Source organism: Juglans regia, chromosome 6 (assembly GCF_001411555.2).
Source record: "Juglans regia cultivar Chandler chromosome 6, Walnut 2.0, whole genome shotgun sequence".
Lineage (NCBI taxonomy): Eukaryota > Viridiplantae > Streptophyta > Magnoliopsida > Fagales > Juglandaceae > Juglans > Juglans regia.
The window spans coordinates 28,369,046-28,386,463 of NC_049906.1; the positions used below are offsets into that span (position 1 = coordinate 28,369,046).

Here is a 17,418-nt window from a genome sequence, read left to right on the forward strand (position 1 = left end):
CATTCATTTAAGAGGACATACATATTTGACTTCAAACAACAAGTCAATTACAAACGTTAGTAGAATCTTAGTACACTAATGTGACTGACATGGTTTAGTCCAGACGGCTTATCTTTAAAGACTGAAGTCTAAGAGATAGCACCACACTATTCCCAACAGAGTTCACAGTAACCAAACATAAACTCCATACCCAACTAGATTGAGTATGGAGAAACCAAACCCCAACATCACCGACTAAGCGGAGGGGGGACAACACCCTTAAGACCTAAGTCCGAAGGGACAAATGTTTTTGGATTTTTTTGTTTTCTTGAAAATAAAGACAATGCATAAATAAATTACATAGAGAAAATACTGTAAAAAGGGAAAAACAGTGCACAAAAAACGCCTTGGAAGGGAAAACCGACTGTCGGTCTTGGGATATCCAGAGTCGCCGGTTCGAGAGCTGCCGCGCGTTGCAACGGCAGAGAGCTCCTTGGTGGCGCGTGAGGGCCACCCACCGACGAGCTTCGAAATTTTTGTCCCGCGTGTGCATGCTACGCTCCACTCCGGTTGGGGCCGTATTCACGTGTAGATCGGCGGCTGGGCAACCTCCTGGTGGGGTGCATGTTGGCTATAGGGACCCCGAAGACCACGAACGGCGATTCTCCCTTTATTTGGCCTGAAAAACTAAAAAGAAAAAAATAAAATACAAAGGAAAATCAGAGAAGTAGAGAGAAATAGTGAAGGGGGAAGGAGCTGAAGCCCCCACCCCCTCTAGCCAGTCTGAATGAGCTAGATTTAGAGAGAAAGTTACGGTCTGAGTTTGGGTTTAGAGAGAAAGCAGGTTCTTCCATGTTCAAGAATCTGAATTCTATATTCCCAAGAATGTGACTATATTTACATTTGGAAATAATTGAAAATATGAAAAGATTCCCCGTAACATGACAATCTTAAGTTTGGTTTATTTCTAAAATTTATATAAAAATCTCTTTAAAATATCCCTATATATTTTATCTGAAGTATATAAGATTTTTTAAAATATTTCTTCTGTTTTTAATTTCAATAATTATTAAAAGAAAAAATTGAAACGTATTTATTGATAAGACTGACCGAATTTTTTCTTAACTTGATCCGAAATCCGGATAACCTGATTCCAGCCCGAATTTAATCCAGACCGAAAACCGCATTGCAAAATCCGAACCAATCCGATCTAGGTCCGGTTATGAAACCAAACCCGGTACCGAGGTTATCTATATATAAAAAAAAAACCCTTCATTCTTCTTAAACCCTTAATTCTTCCGCACTCAGCAGCCGTGCGATCTCTCTCTCTCCCTCAAATTCCAAAGTCCAAACTGAAACCCTAGCTCTCTTTCTCGTCTGTATCTTCTGCTTTCTTTATCTCGCCCAAACCGTATCTTCTGTTCTCTCCCTCGCCCATACGGAAACCCTAGCCTTCAGAGTTTCCACCGTCCTCTCTCTCTCTCTCTCTCAGAAACTCTACAATCAGCCGCCATGGCCGAACAAGCCGAGCAAAACCAAGCGGAGCCCTTTGACGAAATGAAGAAAGAGAAGCGCAAGAGAAAGAGGCCTAAGAAAGGGAAAGAGGCACCTCAAGAAGCTGAGGAGAATAAGACGAAGAAGAAGCAAGAGAAGAGGGAGGAGTTGAAAAAAGAGGAGGATGGCGTGGAACAGATAAATTATGGTGGGGTAGATGGTGAGGAGCTGAAGGAAGAGGAGGAGAAGAAGGTGAGCAGTAGTCGTAGAGGGTCTGGGATTATGAGTGACGAATCCTTTGAATCTTTGGGACTGTCTGAGCCCACTTTCAATGCTGTTAAGGATATGAGATTTCAGCATATGACTCAGGTATAGCTACTGCTATCCCCTTAAAGTTTATATATGAACTTTTTTCGTCTCTCCTTTTTTTTCTTTGGTTTATTTTGTGCCTGTTTTCTTGTTTGGTAGCTTAGAGAAGGAAGATGAAAAGAACAATAAATCTGAGGAAGAGGGAAATTTAAAGCCTTTTCTTGTTTCGATCGAAAATGATTTTTGATAATTTAAAAAATATTGTAATGTTAATTATGTTTAGATCGAAGATTATTAAGAATGTAATATTAATTTGACTCAGTCTGTATAGGAATTTGGTTTCCAAAATAAGTTGAAAATGCTTGAGGAATTTCTCAAGCACTCAAGGTGTGGTACGATATCTTCCAAATGACTGAACCTTACTAAGAATATCTCTTTTTTAGATGTACTTGGTGATTCTTTGTTGGGTTTATAAGAACTTTACCTTTAGTGACATTATGGACCCGACTCCAAGACGCAAGAGTAAAAGATCACGGATTAGTGACTGGCGTTTTTTAGCTATGCATCGCATACCTCATGTTTCTTCATTTAATAATTTTTTTCTTTTGCTTTCTGCAGTGTGCCTCTTTGGTATCATTGTTGTTCTTGTATGTCATGTTTTTCCAAGGAAAAATTCTCTCTTTTTATTTAGAGCGAGAACATGGGATTTCCATGGTAATGCCATGCAGATTTTCTATGCGGTCATTTTTTAATGAATAATAAGAAATATTTATCTGTGTACTTCATGTTGCATGTTTGTATAACCTTACGCTTGGCACAACTTACCTGTCTTTAAAAATGCAGATTCAAGCCAGAGCAATTCCACCACTTTTGCTAGGGAAAGATGTTCTTGGAGCTGCAAGGACAGGTTCTGGCAAAACCCTTGCTTTTCTAATACCAGCTGTCGAGTTGTTATATCACATACATTTTACTCCTCGTAATGGAACTGGAGTTATTGTTATTTGTCCAACAAGAGAGCTTGCAATACAGGTAAATATACTTGGTCACTGTGATTGTTAGAGCAATTTTCTCTCGATAGCTATGCAGTCTTACTTTCTCAATTAAGATGCCCATACTGCATTGTCCAAGTGAAAATAGTTTGGTTCCTTTCAAAGTCTAGTAAGTGCTTCCTTTTGCAATAATGGGATGGGAGAAGGCATTATTTACTGTAGTTACTTGAGAAGTCTCATTTTTTGTCATGCCAATCATATCTTTTGTATTATCAAAGTGAAGATACCAAAAGGTTAATGGGTTTGTGACAAAAAACATAATTGAAAACATAATTTTCATTTATGTTTTTTGCAGTTGGTCTAGTCAACTTTATTTTCAACAACACAAGCCATGTAAGGTGGAAAAATGTAAATTTAGAAAAATAATGATCAAAGTGTTTGATTTACTGGATATTTATTGTGCTTTGGTGTTTTGCTTCCATACTGTTGGAGTCTGATCATGGCACTTATGGGCCCCAATTCTATTTGGATCTGGTAAGATATTTGACTAGTAAAATACCTTATGAAGTGATTGCAAAGAAGATATGAAACTATGAGGTTGATGATAACATTGTGCCTATGACACATAAATATTTGGAGGCACACAAATCTTGCTTCTAGTGAAGATAATATTTGATTTTCTTTGGCAATGGCATTCGCACTTTCTAGGTTGTTATCTCCTAAGCATTTCAGTCTTGCATTGATTACTGGGTGATGCTGACTAATTCACCATTTAAATCATTCAGACCCATGCTGTGGCCAAAGACCTTCTCAAGTACCACTCGCAGACTCTCGGTTTGGTTATTGGTGGTTCAGCTAGAAGAGGAGAAGCAGAACGCATTGTGAAAGGAGTGAATTTATTAGTAGCTACCCCTGGTCGACTTCTTGACCATCTTCAAAATACCAAGGGATTCATATTTAAAAACTTGAAGGTAATGCATACACAATTATACATACTCATCAGTCTTTTTGTTCCCAATATTATGCCATACTAGCTGGTTTGGAGCAGGGTGCTATAGGTGAGTGACTCTCTTTATAAACAGGTATTTATTGATGTCTCTCTCTTAAGATAGTATTATGCCATACTATCTTTACATAGTTTTTATATGTATTTATATTGATGCTATGTTCATAATAATTTTAACATGTATTTTATTAGTAGCACAATTTCCTCTATCCTTTTACATAAGATATTCTCATTGTTGTAAACTTATAGTTTTTTGACCGAGCTGATCTGAAGCCACTTGTATATTAGTCTTGTTTAGATACACTGTCAAGTGAAAAGTTTTTTAAACTGGTTGAAACTGAGAAATAAAATCAATTTCACAAAATTAAGTTTACTGGGATGTTCGATGTGGATAGATACTGCTTATTAATATTAATCATTTCGTTACTTAGTTAATACATGATGTTGCAATTTATCTATCTTCTGACTAGTAACGGCAATGAGCTACTTGATTATGAGTTGATTTTGACTAGATTCTTGCTTAGGTTTGTGAGTTTCACTCATGAGTTTCATTACATTTGCCTAAGATAAAGCTGGGATAGAGGTTCTTCATCATATTATATACTTGTATAACCTAAATTCAGGATTCATTTATTTGTAATGAAGGACATTGATTATTTGGTGAGCTAAGTGAATATAATATCTTTAGTCCATATTGTTACTTAAAAAAAAAAATATATCTTTAGTCCATATTGTTTCCCTTTACATAGTTTTCCTCAGTTTCTATTTAACACATTGAATTTCAGTGTGCGCTATTGTCCTCCATTTAGTGAGCAATTCCTATTTCAAGTACCTAACCTTTATTAACTTGATTGCTAGTTACACATGGTCGACATATTAATCATAGATAGGCAACTTCTTGCTTATTTATTTGTATTTTAATAGATGATTGATAGTCCAGTGCCCGATCCCATGCTTAGCTGGGTTGTGATGATTTTTTTTATAAGTAAAAAGAATTTATTAATCCACAAAATCAGGCACAGCCCAAGTACACATGAAGTATACAAGAGAAAAAACCTAATTACAAGCTAAGATCTGGAAAAAGCAGCATAAAAATCATTAAAACTAGTCCCATCCAATACAATAGCGAAAGCCCAAAATAACAACGTATGGAAGAAAAAACCCCTCCCACAGAGAGAGAGGAGGAAACAATTAGTACCCACAATGATAATTTTTTAGCAATGCATAGGATGAATGTGATTACCTCCCCTACAAGCATGGCTACAAGTAATTCCATACTGCCACGGGTATCATACTTTAACTACAAGTATAAAGCAGCTAGCAGTTGATTGCCCTTTGGTACTATATTTGTATGTTTTTGTTACTTACCAAGAAGTCCGTTCTAACTTGCACATGTATGGGAAGAGCTAACTATGTGTACAATGTTGTTTGAAGAGATTTTTACCCTATTACAAGATAAGCGCTGTGAAAAGCAGCATAAAAGTCATTAAAACAAATCCTATTCAATACAATAGCTGAATCCCAAAGTAACAATGTATGAAAGATATACATTCTAATTATCCTTTTCTTTTCGAACTTGAATTTACAGTGCCTAATCATCGATGAAGCTGACAGGATACTGGAAGCAAACTTTGAGGAAGAAATGAAGCAGATTATTAAGCTTCTACCAAAGGTAAAATATATTAATCATGTCCCTTTTTAAAGATAGGGAGATCTAAAATAATCATTTTCTCAGAAGAAGAATGGAAAAGAATGGATAATAGTGAGAAAATAACCTTGTTTCTCTATCATATTCAAACCAATTTAGCTTGTTTTCTTTGCCCCCCAATTTTGTACTTTTGAGGATAATGGAGGGAAAAGAAAATGATACATATACATGTTCTGAAAGAAGGTTGTTTTACATGGCTGAGCAGTCATGGGCCATTTTAGGTAATGTTAGCATGAATGCTAATATTCAATTTCTTTGACTGATTGTGAGTTGCTACTCAATGTGCAGAATAGGCAAACAGCTTTATTTTCAGCCACCCAAACTAAGAAGGTTAGTGCATCATATCCAAACCACATAGTCGTTAGTCTTTTACTTTTTCCAATTACCATGTTGTAAATAATTTACTCTATTTATCATTTTTATACACTAAAATTCCTTCTGTATGGAAAAGTTGAGCGTTGATGGTAAATTTGGCCTTCTTGTTTCTGTTAATATCAATCATTGATTTGGTCTTGACTTCTAATAGGTTTTACACTTGGTAAAATGTAGGTTGAGGATCTTGCACGGTTGTCATTTCAGACAACCCCTGTGTTTATTGATGTGGATGATGGGAGGGCTAAGGTAAAAATGTAGTATACGCTTAGTTTCTGAATACTTGATCTGCACAGTGCACACCAATAACTTCTTTAATTATGTGAGATAGAGCTAAAAGGAAAAAGGTGTATAAAGAAGGAATAATTGCTACTGATGGTATTGCTGCCATTACACCTTTTAACATGATCTTTTTGTTAGACCTTTTAACGGCAATGTTATTGGATATCTGAGCATGAGAGACTAGTGGCTTCAGTAATATGGCCACTACTGATACATACTTTAAAGTGTGAGACTCTTATTAGTTCGATACCCAATAAAAAAAGTGCGAGACTCTATTAGTATGGAGATACCCCTTAGTGTAACCAAAGTCCACCCTTTAGTTATTTATTTTTATTTATATTTTTTACTTATTCTTCAATCCTCACCTTTAAAATCTGACAAAGGTCCTTGGGGTTATAGGTTACCAATGAAGGGCTGCAGCAAGGCTACTGTGTTGTGTCCAGTGCCAAAAGATTTATTCTTTTGTATTCATTCTTGAAGAGGAATCTGTCAAAAAAAGTGATGGTCTTCTTCTCTTCATGTAATTCAGTCAAATTCCATTCTGAACTTCTGAGATACATTCAGCTCGATTGCCTCGATATTCATGGAAAGCAGAAGCAGCTGAAACGAACAACTACATTTTTCAACTTCTGCAAAGCAGAAAAGGGAATCTTGCTATGTACTGATGTTGCTGCACGTGGGCTTGATATTCCTGATGTGGTAGTTTTTTTGTTTACTCATTTTTTTCAATTATTATTATTTTTCTTTTTTTCTTTTTTTGTACTGTTGTTGTTGTAACTTACTCAATTTTGTATTAGCCATATATAACTAAAAAATACACAGTACATACTGTGAGAGTATATCAGAAATCATATCTAATTTAAATGGGTATGCTTATTATAGTTCATATTTTTACCTTATGAATTTAATTTCAGACGTGCATAGTGTCTTTTGCATTGTAAACTAATGTGTGAATGCTTAATGCACTTCCCTGGTTGGTTACCGTCCTAGGGTTTGAATCTGCTACAAATCTGCATCAGCTTTTCTTGTAGTTGAAAATGGTCTGGCCCGAAAACCTTTGGACCCAATTTAATTAAAAGGGTGCCATCATTTAACAAATGTTGTAGCTGATACAACAGTTAGAAAGTTAGCTAACATCATTAGACCTTTCACTTTGTTGATGCAGCCCCGGTTCTGTTTTCTTTAACTTATGTAACTTCAACATTTGAACCTAATGAATATTTCTTGACTTTTCCCCCACTGTAGGACTGGATTGTGCAGTATGATCCTCCGGATGAACCCAAGGTTAGTACTTTCCTCCATGATCTAGCATATTTTTGTTATCAATTCTGTTCATCCATGTTGATTGGGGTCGCTGCTTTCAGGAATATATTCATAGGGTTGGTCGAACTGCTCGTGGTGAAGGTGCAAAAGGAAATGCCCTTCTTTTCTTGATACCTGAAGAGTTGCAGTTCCTTCGCTATCTGAAGGTATAATTTATTTACTGAATAAGAAAAGGAAAAATAATCCAATCTGAAACGAACTAGAGACTACTGCTTTATACAATGCTTTCTATAATCCGGACGTGTCTTTTTAATAGGATGCTAACAAGCCATTTTATTTGCCCTTGTATTATCACAATGACTACTGCGGCGAAATGTCCATTGAAGAAAATTGAGCAGGGCACAAATTGGTGGCCAATGTCCTTTTTTTCTCTCCATTTTAAATTTTTGCTATGTTAGTTGCTTGTTCTGCATTGAAGTTAAGATGCCATGTCCACTTTCAGGCAGCAAAAGTCCCTGTTAAAGAGTATGAATTTGATCAAAAGAAGCTGTCTAATGTGCAGTCTCACCTGGTACTTTCCTGCTTTGACATTAAATAATTATTAGCATCTTTTCTATGTACTGATTTAGATTGGACTAATTGTATCATTGCAGGAAAAGTTGGTGGCCAACAACTATTACTTGAACAAGTCGGCTAAAGATGCATACCGGTCCTACTTATTGGCATATAATTCTCACTCTATGAAAGACATCTTTGACGTTCATCGCCTTGATCTGCAGGTATTTTCCTTGGTTAAAGGAAATTTATATCTATAAACTATCATTCTACATGTCGGTGCAGCTTAGTGGTCAAAGGACCAGCTTGGAATGAGTTTAGGCTAAGATATCCTGGGTTCAATTTCACACTAGGATTTTCCCTGGATTACCTGATACATAGTTCTGGTAGGGTCATGTATCTGGGGTTTATTCCCTAGGAGTGGGTCTGAAGTGCCCTGCCTTGGTGAGGTCCTGGGCCTGTTTGGGATTTGCATTAGGGGCCTTGAAAAGTGGTTAAATAGCCTTAAAAGCTCTTTAATGATAAAATTAAGTTGTTTTGGGTGTCACAAATTAAAGTACTTTTTAATCTCAAATAAGTTAAAAAGTATGTTTGAGGAAAAGCTGAAGCATCATTTTGATGCTTTTCCTCAAACGTGCTTTTCCGGATGATGCGGAACGTAATATCAATTAAAAAAAAAAACTATCAATGGGTGAAAATATTCATACAATTTTCATATAATTACAACTTTGCCATTTTATCTTATCACAACATGATACTACAATTTTCAAATGACCTTTTATGTCATTTCTATCTCAAAAAACACTTTTTTATGTTGTTTCCAAACAAATGTAGCATGCTTGAGAGTGATTTAGACAAATGGTTATCATACAGTAAGTAACTTTTTAATAGTAGAGCTTATTACTTAAGTTCTAAAACTATAAGTCTTAAGCTAAAAGCTATATTAACCACCGCAATCCCAAACATGCACTCCATTAACTCGTAAAAAAAAAAAAAAAATGATCATTGCACAGTTGTGCAGTGCCAAAATATGGATTAAAAAGGAAGGCACAGGAGTTTGCTTTGGTATTAGTTAAACAAGATAAAGTCAATATGTATTGGACAACAATTTTGGTAGTGATCAGAATGTTCAAGAAATCTAAGGTTTGAGGGCTTCCTTGAATTTAGGTTTCTGGGGCAATTTGGTTTTACATAAAACTATCACCTAAGCCAATTCAATTGGGGGTTTTGGGTAGTTTGAGCGTGTCTTCTTGGAAGTTCACTTGATCCTTTGACAGAGTTAATGAGTATACTGTGAAATGGCGTCTCATATGCTATAAAAAGTTTTTGACACCTGGTGTTCCAGCATCAAATCCAAGTTTCATAATAACATATCCATTAACTAACCCAAAAAAAGTAATAATTATAACATATCCATTAACTCGTGTCCTTGAAAAATACACTCACCATGCCAGATATAGATAGAGAAAAAGGGCAGAGGGGGGGGCGGTTGTTTTGATTGGGACAACCAGCTCTATTTAGTTCAAAGTCATCAAAAGCTTTTGCCAATTACCTGGGTTGGCATCATGAGAATGCCACTTGAGTAATTAGGATTGGAGGTGACCCTGTGAATCTAAATTTTGGGAAAAATTTTGATGACATAGGTTTTGTATTTATTGTTATTATTATTATTTTCAAATTGATGGATTTAATTTATTGCGGTATAGTATATAACTTCCAATGTAATGCAAGCGTTCTGGGATTTGGGCAGGCTGTTGCTGGTTCTTTCTGTTTTTCAAACCCACCGAAGGTAATTCTGAACATAGATAGTGGTGCCTCAAAGTTCAGAAGGAAAGTGCGGAAAGTCGAGGGAGGCCGACATGGTTTCAGTGAGAGCAGCCCTTATGGAAGGCAGGGAGGTGGAGATGATATACGACAATTTGTAAGGTATTAGCCAGGACAGGGTTGGCAAACCAATGTGCCCCATAAGCTATGAAGTCAAGCTCCAAATATAAATTCTTTGAGCTGTGATTGAACTGAAAATTCAAAGTTTTCATCCAGCAGGAATCGAGCATATGAATTTCAATTTGTATCTTATTAAGTCGATACAAAACAACTCAGCTGAGTGAACCAGATTTTGATCTATTCTTTGTATTAACTTTAATGGTTGACCATTATGCTGGTGGCGAGGATAACTTGTATTAAAACTGTTGGGTCTTTCAGCCATGGATGCAGAAAGACTCGGCCGAGTCTACTTTAGTTTTGGTAGAGGGTTTTATTTATAAATTTTCTTTGTAATTTTAGTGGGATTCATTTCAGCTTTTGTAGTGTAGCTAATGATGCTTTGAAACAACAAGGATGATAAAACAAAAATACATTATTTTTTGTATTAGTCAGTTTGTATTGGGTTGATTCCACGACCTTCTCTACTGCATTGGATGTATTGTGCTGTCTAACTAAAACCTTTATTTTTAAAAAAAACAAAAAGGAATATCACTCAGCCCGACCTAATTCAGCCTCTGTTTTTGCAACACAAATTTACTCTTGTTTTCTTCCATATATTGGGGAATTTGAGTTTCCCTTAAAACTCAAAAGGAACTTGACGGAGAAGTTTAGAGAGTGAGATAAGATGAAAATTTTATAAAAGTAATAAAATAGTTTATGAATAAATAGTAATAAAATAGTTTATGAATAGTGGTGAGATAGTTTAAGTTAGGTCTCTTTTCATAACTCAACTCATTTTATTTCATCTAATCATTAGGGGTGTAACCGGTCCGGTTCGGTCCGGTTTTGGATAAAATCTAGGACTGAACCGGTATGTACTGGTTTTGTATTTTTCAAAATCGATTGCGCACCGGTTACCCTCTTAAACCGGTACTTCCGGTTTTACCGGTTTTCGGTCCGGTCCGGTCCGGTTTTTCGGTTTTTTTAAAATGTAAATTTCACAATTTGTCATTAAAAATTTGTTTATAAAAAAAAAAAATTTGATTTAAAAAAAACTGTTTTATACTTTTATTAATATATTAGACTATATAACAGTATTAATATTATACTATTAGTATAGTTATAAGTTATATATTAGTATTATTTATAAACTTTAAGTGATTTAGTATTAACATTTTATGTAATAATTTATAAATTATAATAAGAAATTATTTCATATATGAATATTTATGTTATATATAAAATTTCATATAAAAATTTATAATTATACATTATATATAAAACTTATATATATTAATATTTAATATATATAAAAAATATTTTGTATAAAACTTATATATAAAAATATTATTTTTTATTTTTTTTAATCAACCGGTCCGGTCCAAAAAATTCCGGAACCGGAACTGGACCGGAACCAGCCGGTTTTTACATTTTAAAAACCGGTTCCGAACTGGAACGGTTCAAAACCGGTAAAACCGGTCCGGTTCGGTCCGGTCCGGTTTTCCGGTTTGAGTTTACACCCCTACTAATCATTATCATTTTCTCAAATTTTTACAAAAAAAAATAAACAACTCAACTTTTTCAAATCCTAAAACAAAAATAATATTAAAAAAATATTTTAATAATATTTTATTCAACTTTTAACTTTAATTTTAACTCATCTTATCTCATCTGTGAAAATATCTATAAAAACAAATGAGACTAATGTTTTATGGGGTTTTGAAAAAAAAGAGAAAAAGTTGAATAAAAAATATTATAAAGTTTAAAATATTGTAGAATATTATTTTTAGAGTAATGCTACATACAGTCGTGGCATGCGCAAGATTTGTGTAGTCGCTTTGAAAAAGAGTGGAATTCATTATTAAAAAATTAAATTTTTTTTTGTGGATCCCATATTTATTCACTTTTTTCAAAGCGACTGCACGGCGTACACACTCACGACTACAAGTATCATTTCTCTTTTGAGAATTTGAAGAAGTTGAATTGTTTTTATTTTTTGTTTGAAAATTTGAGAAAGTTGTAATAATTAGTTTGAAAGTATTTGTGTTTGAGTGATGTTTGTGAATGAAATGAAATGAAAATTTTGAATTAGAAATATTTTCCAAACAAGCCAAAAATCATCCCAATAAGAGATCATAATTACGATTCATATGCAAATCCACTCCTCATATGAAAGTAGTAATAATCTAAATTTTAGGATAAAGACAATCTCCTAATGACTAAATTCACGAGTCTCTTCATGATCTTACTCACGATTCTAAAACCGAAAAAAATGAGACAACCACTAAGAACCAACCAGCATTGCATGTATGCATTCAGACGAAAAGGAGCCCAAAGAACGACACAATGAAGGGCAAAATTATTGGAGAAGAAATGGGATTCATATTCTGATCAAATACTAGTGCAGCAGCAGCAGCATTGTTTTGGGTTGGAATATCTGTTGTCGTGTTGTCGTTTGCAGATTGATTGGGAGGATGTGCAGTCTCCAAAACTTTGATGATCATCTTCTGCCCTCTCTCGCAGTGTCCAGAAACCCCACTGATGAAATAGAACAATCCCGGTCTGTCCAGTTTGAAGACACTGTCACCATTGTTGGAGAAGAACAGGGGATGAACCGAGTGGCATTTCTCGTACTCTTCCTCACTCACCACCAAAACTGAGTCTTTCTTGTACTTGAAATCTGAGTAATTCATACATGCATGATACTACAAAATTAGTAAGCAGATATCCCAGAAAAAGTATCCTGAAGAATCTTCTTCTTTTGTTGGATACTGATGCTTGAACATGACTCTTTGGTGGAAATTTGAAAGGTTTGGGAGAAGAAAAAATGGACATCAACTGATATCAACAAATCATGTCATAGAAAATTCAATCCAGAACGTGCAAGCTCTTCTTTTTTTTTTTTTTTTAAGAGCTTGCATGTTCTGGATTTACACAAATCATTCTTCGAAAAGTAAATATTATGATACTTACAGACAGTGTCATCAACTTTGAACCTGTTTTCAGAAGCCCACTGGTTGTACAGTTGGTCGTTCTTAGACTTGGGAACAACCCAGCCATGATCGCCTCCGACTTCGAACTCGGCGGGTGCAACGAAAGAGAATTGGTTGAATGAGAGACAAAGAATCATGAACAGAAGAAGTTTGGAGGAAAATGTGAAGGTGAGAGAAGCCATTTTTGGACCTTTTTGGGGAGCTCTAGATAGCTAAGTACTTGGTTTATGTGGGAAGGAAAATCGACTGTGTTTGAGAGAGATTTAGATGATTCTCTAGTTGGACTTAAAAAGAGAGTTGCAGTTGAAGTTTGTTACCGAAGGAGAGGGAGAGAGTTATTGGGAGTGAGAAGTGGATGTAGCCGTTAAGAAGAAGTAGGGCTATGATCTTTGACTACGTATGAACTATTGTGTAAAGAATATATATATATATATATATATAGAGAGAGAGAGAGAGAGAGAGAGAGAGAGAGAGAGAGAGAGAGAGAGAGAGAACATGCATGCATGTTGATTTGCTGTTGGGTGAAATCTGCAATATATCATATATGCGCCAAACATGATCCCTTCCCTAACCCTTTAATAGGAAGAATTAATGAATTATCAATGCATGGAATATATATATATATATATATATATATATTTATATTGATGGGTATGTGACTTAAAAATATTCTTCATTGTTCTTTTTAATCATTATCTGTTCAACATATATATTCTGATGTGGCATCCTATGATTGATAAATAAATCATATATAATAAATAATTTTCAAAATACTTGATGTCACAACATTATAGGATCATTAAAATGATGATTAGTAGCAATTCTCAAATGTATAGGCTTAATCATGTGGCCATTTAACAGAAGGAAAATAGGCTTAGGCCTGCTCAAGAGGTTTTGGGGCGACTAAAATTTTTAAAATTTTGATTGAGACTTCTATTATTTTAAAATGTAAAATTAAATAATTTTGTTTTAATTTTTACATTACATTTTTATTTAAAAATAACTCCTATTGTTTTGAAAAGTAAAATTACTGATTAAGATTTTATACCATTTTTTTAACTAATAATCGACTTAATTCTTAGAAAATTTTCGATTTAAAGAGGATTTTATCAAATCTAATTTTACAAAACGTGCTTTAGACTCTTAAGACCTGTTTGAGAACACAATTGTTCTCACTTATTCTCAACTATTTTCAAATTCCATTTTTTCTCTCTACTTTATCAAAATCCAATAAAATATCTTAACTTAAATTATATTATTTCACTACTATTCATAAATATTCTGAGATATTCTTAGTATCCAAACGAACTCTAGAAGCAATTATAATTATTATTGTCAATAAAAATCTATAAACAACCTACACATTCGGGAAAAAATGGACCCTCGCCTTTTTAAAGAATTATACAAATTTTTTTTATAAACACTCAAAAATTAGAATTTTCTATTTATAATTTTCACATTATATACTAAACTAATAATGACAAAAGAAAAGTATATTATTAGAATGAGAGTACCTTAAATAATTATTATGTGGTATACTAATAATACTAATAATGATATAATATCTACTTAATACTTTTGAGATTCTCTCCTTGATTTAATTAATTTTTTTTAATTGGATATTTTTTTTTCTTTTATCATTTTGGTGCCTTCTTCCACTATGGCCTTAGGCAATTTGGAAGAGCCTGCTTTTAAAGAATGTGTTTCACACCACCAACTGCTCGAATGACTTGCAACAAATGAGAGGGCGGCACTGAGTGCTAATGGGAGCTCCGATGCCTAAGTTAGAGAAGTGCAACTCTACCATCCACTTTCACAAACCAAATACAAAACTATTTCAAACAAAATTTTATTTCAAAATTCAAATTCTCCTTTCACAAACAATATTTTTAACAAATTTGTCACAAAATATCACAAATTTTTCACAAAAATTAGCAAACCAAACATGGTTTAAAAATCAAGCTTATGAAAAAAAAAAAAAACTTCTTTTGAGCATTGACTTATTTTATTATCTATAACAAGCACTCACTTCTAAACTCCCAATTGGTCACCCTAAGTTACACGTATAACAAAGAAATATATACCATATTATTTCTAAAGAAAACTGGTGAAAAAGAGTCGAAATATAGTTGAGATCTTCAATGTCTTTACCAACAAAAGACATTGCAAATCTTCGGAATGATGACATTCAAATGGCTGGATTTTATGTTCAAGCTTGTTTATTTATTTTTCCAAAAGTATGAGCTTGGTCACTAGTTTATCACTAGTACTTGTTTAGTTATGTTTAAGATCATGTTTTTTATGAGCTTATAAAAAACAAATTGATTGAATAGTCTATAATTTAGGGGTGTCAAATCGTGTTAACGGGTCGTGTTCGTGTCGTGTTAAGGTATGTACATTACACTTAATAGGTCAACACGAACACGACTTGTTAAGGATTTCATGTCAAAATTTCAAACCTGAATATGACACGGTAAGATAACGGGTTGACACGACACGACCCGTTAATAAATAAGAAATAAATTGACACAACACGACACGACCCGTTCTGTTCCGTTTCAACCCGTTTACATTAATGGGTTGAACAGACATGACACGACACGACCCGTTTGACTTAATTAATTTTATATAAATATTTAAATATAAATAATATCTATAAAAAATAAAAAAACTAACTACAAGTCTAAAATTACAATCCAAACAAATATGATCCACATAATTTGTAATAATATTCATTATTAAAATTATGACCTAAATATAATAAACAAAACATACAATGTAAATATATTAATGTTACAATTCCAAAAATAATAAAAAATTAAAAACAAAGATCTAAACAAATTTAGAACTTGAAGAAGGAAGTGGAGCGTCCTTGCCCTTTAGGTCTAAGGGTATAAAGGTAAATTTAATTTTCTTAACGGGTCATAACGGGTTATAATGGTTTGACCCGTTAGTGACCCGTTAAGCAATCGTGTCTTAACAGGTTAATCCGTTTTGACCCAAACCCGTTAAGGCTAAACTCTAACCCGCTTTTATTGTGTTTTATTCGTATTAGGTTAACGGGTCGTGTCATATATTACCACTCCTAATCTATATATATAGTAAATATAAGTACTTATCTTGGGGATGGAGTTGGAAGAATGAGTCCTGCGACTCCTACCGTAGAAAATGTCGAAAAAGTTATTGAAAAGTTGCGATGGGTTGATAGGAGAAGACAAGCTTTTAGATATAAATAAAGAGTAGTGCTACATCTATCGAGAGTGTATACTGTACACTACGAGATGGGTCGGATAAGAGTAAAAAAGTTTTATTTTATTTTTTATATTCTTAAATATTTTTAAAAAAACTCACAATATCATTAAAAAATACTTTTTTAATCATTAAGTAAAAAAAAAAATTGTCGGAATCTAATCGAGACCTAATCGTGACCCAACTATTATGAGAGTAACATTTTTAATAAATAAATTACTTAAAAATTGATAACGATACATGTAAGGAATTTATAGGACAAGATAATAGCATTTAATTTTAAAAAAATACTTAAAAAAATGAGTAAGGAGTGGTTTGGATTCAGAGATGAGTTGATATGAATTGAGATGGTTTGTGAATAGTAGAATAAAAGTTGAATTATTTATTATATTTTATGTAGAAATTTGGAAAAGTTGTTTTGAAATTTGAAAAAGTTAAATTTTTTATTATATTTTGTGTGAGAATTTGAGAAATTTGTAATGATGAGATGAGATGAATTGAGATGTGTTACGAATACAAACGAGGCCTAAAAGAGAAGACCAAAAAGAGATTCAAAGAGATAGAACGGGGAGACTTGACTTTGAGGGGGGAGGAAGCTTCTTCCCCCTCTTTCATTATCAGGGTAAGTGAGAGCTAGAAAGGACATGAGAGCATGTAATAAACATTATTTACCGTGGACTTTACCTTATTTAGACTTGTAGACGTAGGCCTTAGTATTTAACCATGTAAATCCATGTGTTTTCTCATTTATTTCTATTTTCTGCACTTATTATTGTTCATGTCATAGATGAGCTTGTCTAACCATTGCACTTCCATCCAAACACACTGTCAATACAATCATACTGTTGACATATCCACCCTTATAGAAAAAATACATCAACAACTTATATTCATAAATCAAAACGTTCAACCATGACCGAATTAAGGATATAAACGAGTCGAGTTCAAGCAAGTAGTACGTAGGTGGTCAAGTCTTGTTCGTTTAATTTTTATTCAAACACGAGTTGAACTCAATCGTTTCATCGAGTTAGATTTTATGTTCTTGTATAGGCTATTTAATATTTGAGCGAGTTCACGATCTGCTTCATTTAAATAAAATATATTTTTTATATTTTATTTTATTATTTTATTTACAAATTTTGACCAAAAAATAGACTTTTTGCTAATATTTTAATAAAGTTTATATATACATATATCAATGATTATATATAACAATTTAAATAACATGTTGAGAATTAGGAACATGATTTCCTCTAATATTTATAAATATTTAAGATATTCTTCAGTATAAATATA

The 17,418-nt window shown here is 33.6% G+C and overlaps 2 protein-coding genes across 2 annotated transcripts; one reads left to right on the forward strand and one right to left on the reverse strand.

Moving 5' to 3' along the window:
- The first annotated feature begins 1,253 nt into the window (after positions 1 to 1,253).
- Positions 1,254 to 10,292, forward strand: LOC109003315 (DEAD-box ATP-dependent RNA helicase 27-like). Its single transcript, XM_018981407.2, has 12 exons — positions 1,254 to 1,842; positions 2,626 to 2,811; positions 3,557 to 3,742; positions 5,366 to 5,449; positions 5,774 to 5,815; positions 6,035 to 6,106; positions 6,539 to 6,838; positions 7,385 to 7,423; positions 7,504 to 7,608; positions 7,905 to 7,973; positions 8,056 to 8,181; positions 9,708 to 10,292. The coding sequence occupies exons 1-12, from the start codon at positions 1,492 to 1,494 to the stop codon at positions 9,888 to 9,890; spliced, it is 1,743 nt and encodes a 580-aa protein (XP_018836952.2). The 5' UTR covers positions 1,254 to 1,491; the 3' UTR covers positions 9,891 to 10,292.
- Positions 10,293 to 12,165: 1,873 nt separating this feature from the next.
- On the reverse strand, positions 12,166 to 13,136 carry LOC109003316 (early nodulin-like protein 1). The gene is made up of 2 exons (XM_018981408.2): positions 12,854 to 13,136; positions 12,166 to 12,560 (listed from the first exon to the last, which is right to left on the reverse strand). The coding sequence occupies exons 1-2, from the start codon at positions 13,053 to 13,055 to the stop codon at positions 12,196 to 12,198; spliced, it is 567 nt and encodes a 188-aa protein (XP_018836953.1). The 5' UTR covers positions 13,056 to 13,136; the 3' UTR covers positions 12,166 to 12,195.
- Between the last annotated feature and the right edge of the window lie 4,282 nt (positions 13,137 to 17,418).

Bases quoted from the DNA above. Each gene is read 5' to 3' on its own strand.
- LOC109003315 (XM_018981407.2), top strand. From the start codon at position 1,492: ATGGCCGAACAAGCCGAGCAAAACCAAGCGGAGCCCTTTGACGAAATG. The intron at 7,424-7,503 runs GTTAGTACTTTC...CGCTGCTTTCAG, and splicing joins ATCCTCCGGATGAACCCAAG to GAATATATTCATAGGGTTGG. The intron at 7,609-7,904 runs GTATAATTTATT...GTCCACTTTCAG, and splicing joins AGTTCCTTCGCTATCTGAAG to GCAGCAAAAGTCCCTGTTAA.
- LOC109003316 (XM_018981408.2), bottom strand. From the start codon at position 13,055: ATGGCTTCTCTCACCTTCACATTTTCCTCCAAACTTCTTCTGTTCATG. The intron at 12,561-12,853 runs GTAAGTATCATA...TGAATTACTCAG, and splicing joins CAAAGTTGATGACACTGTCT to ATTTCAAGTACAAGAAAGAC.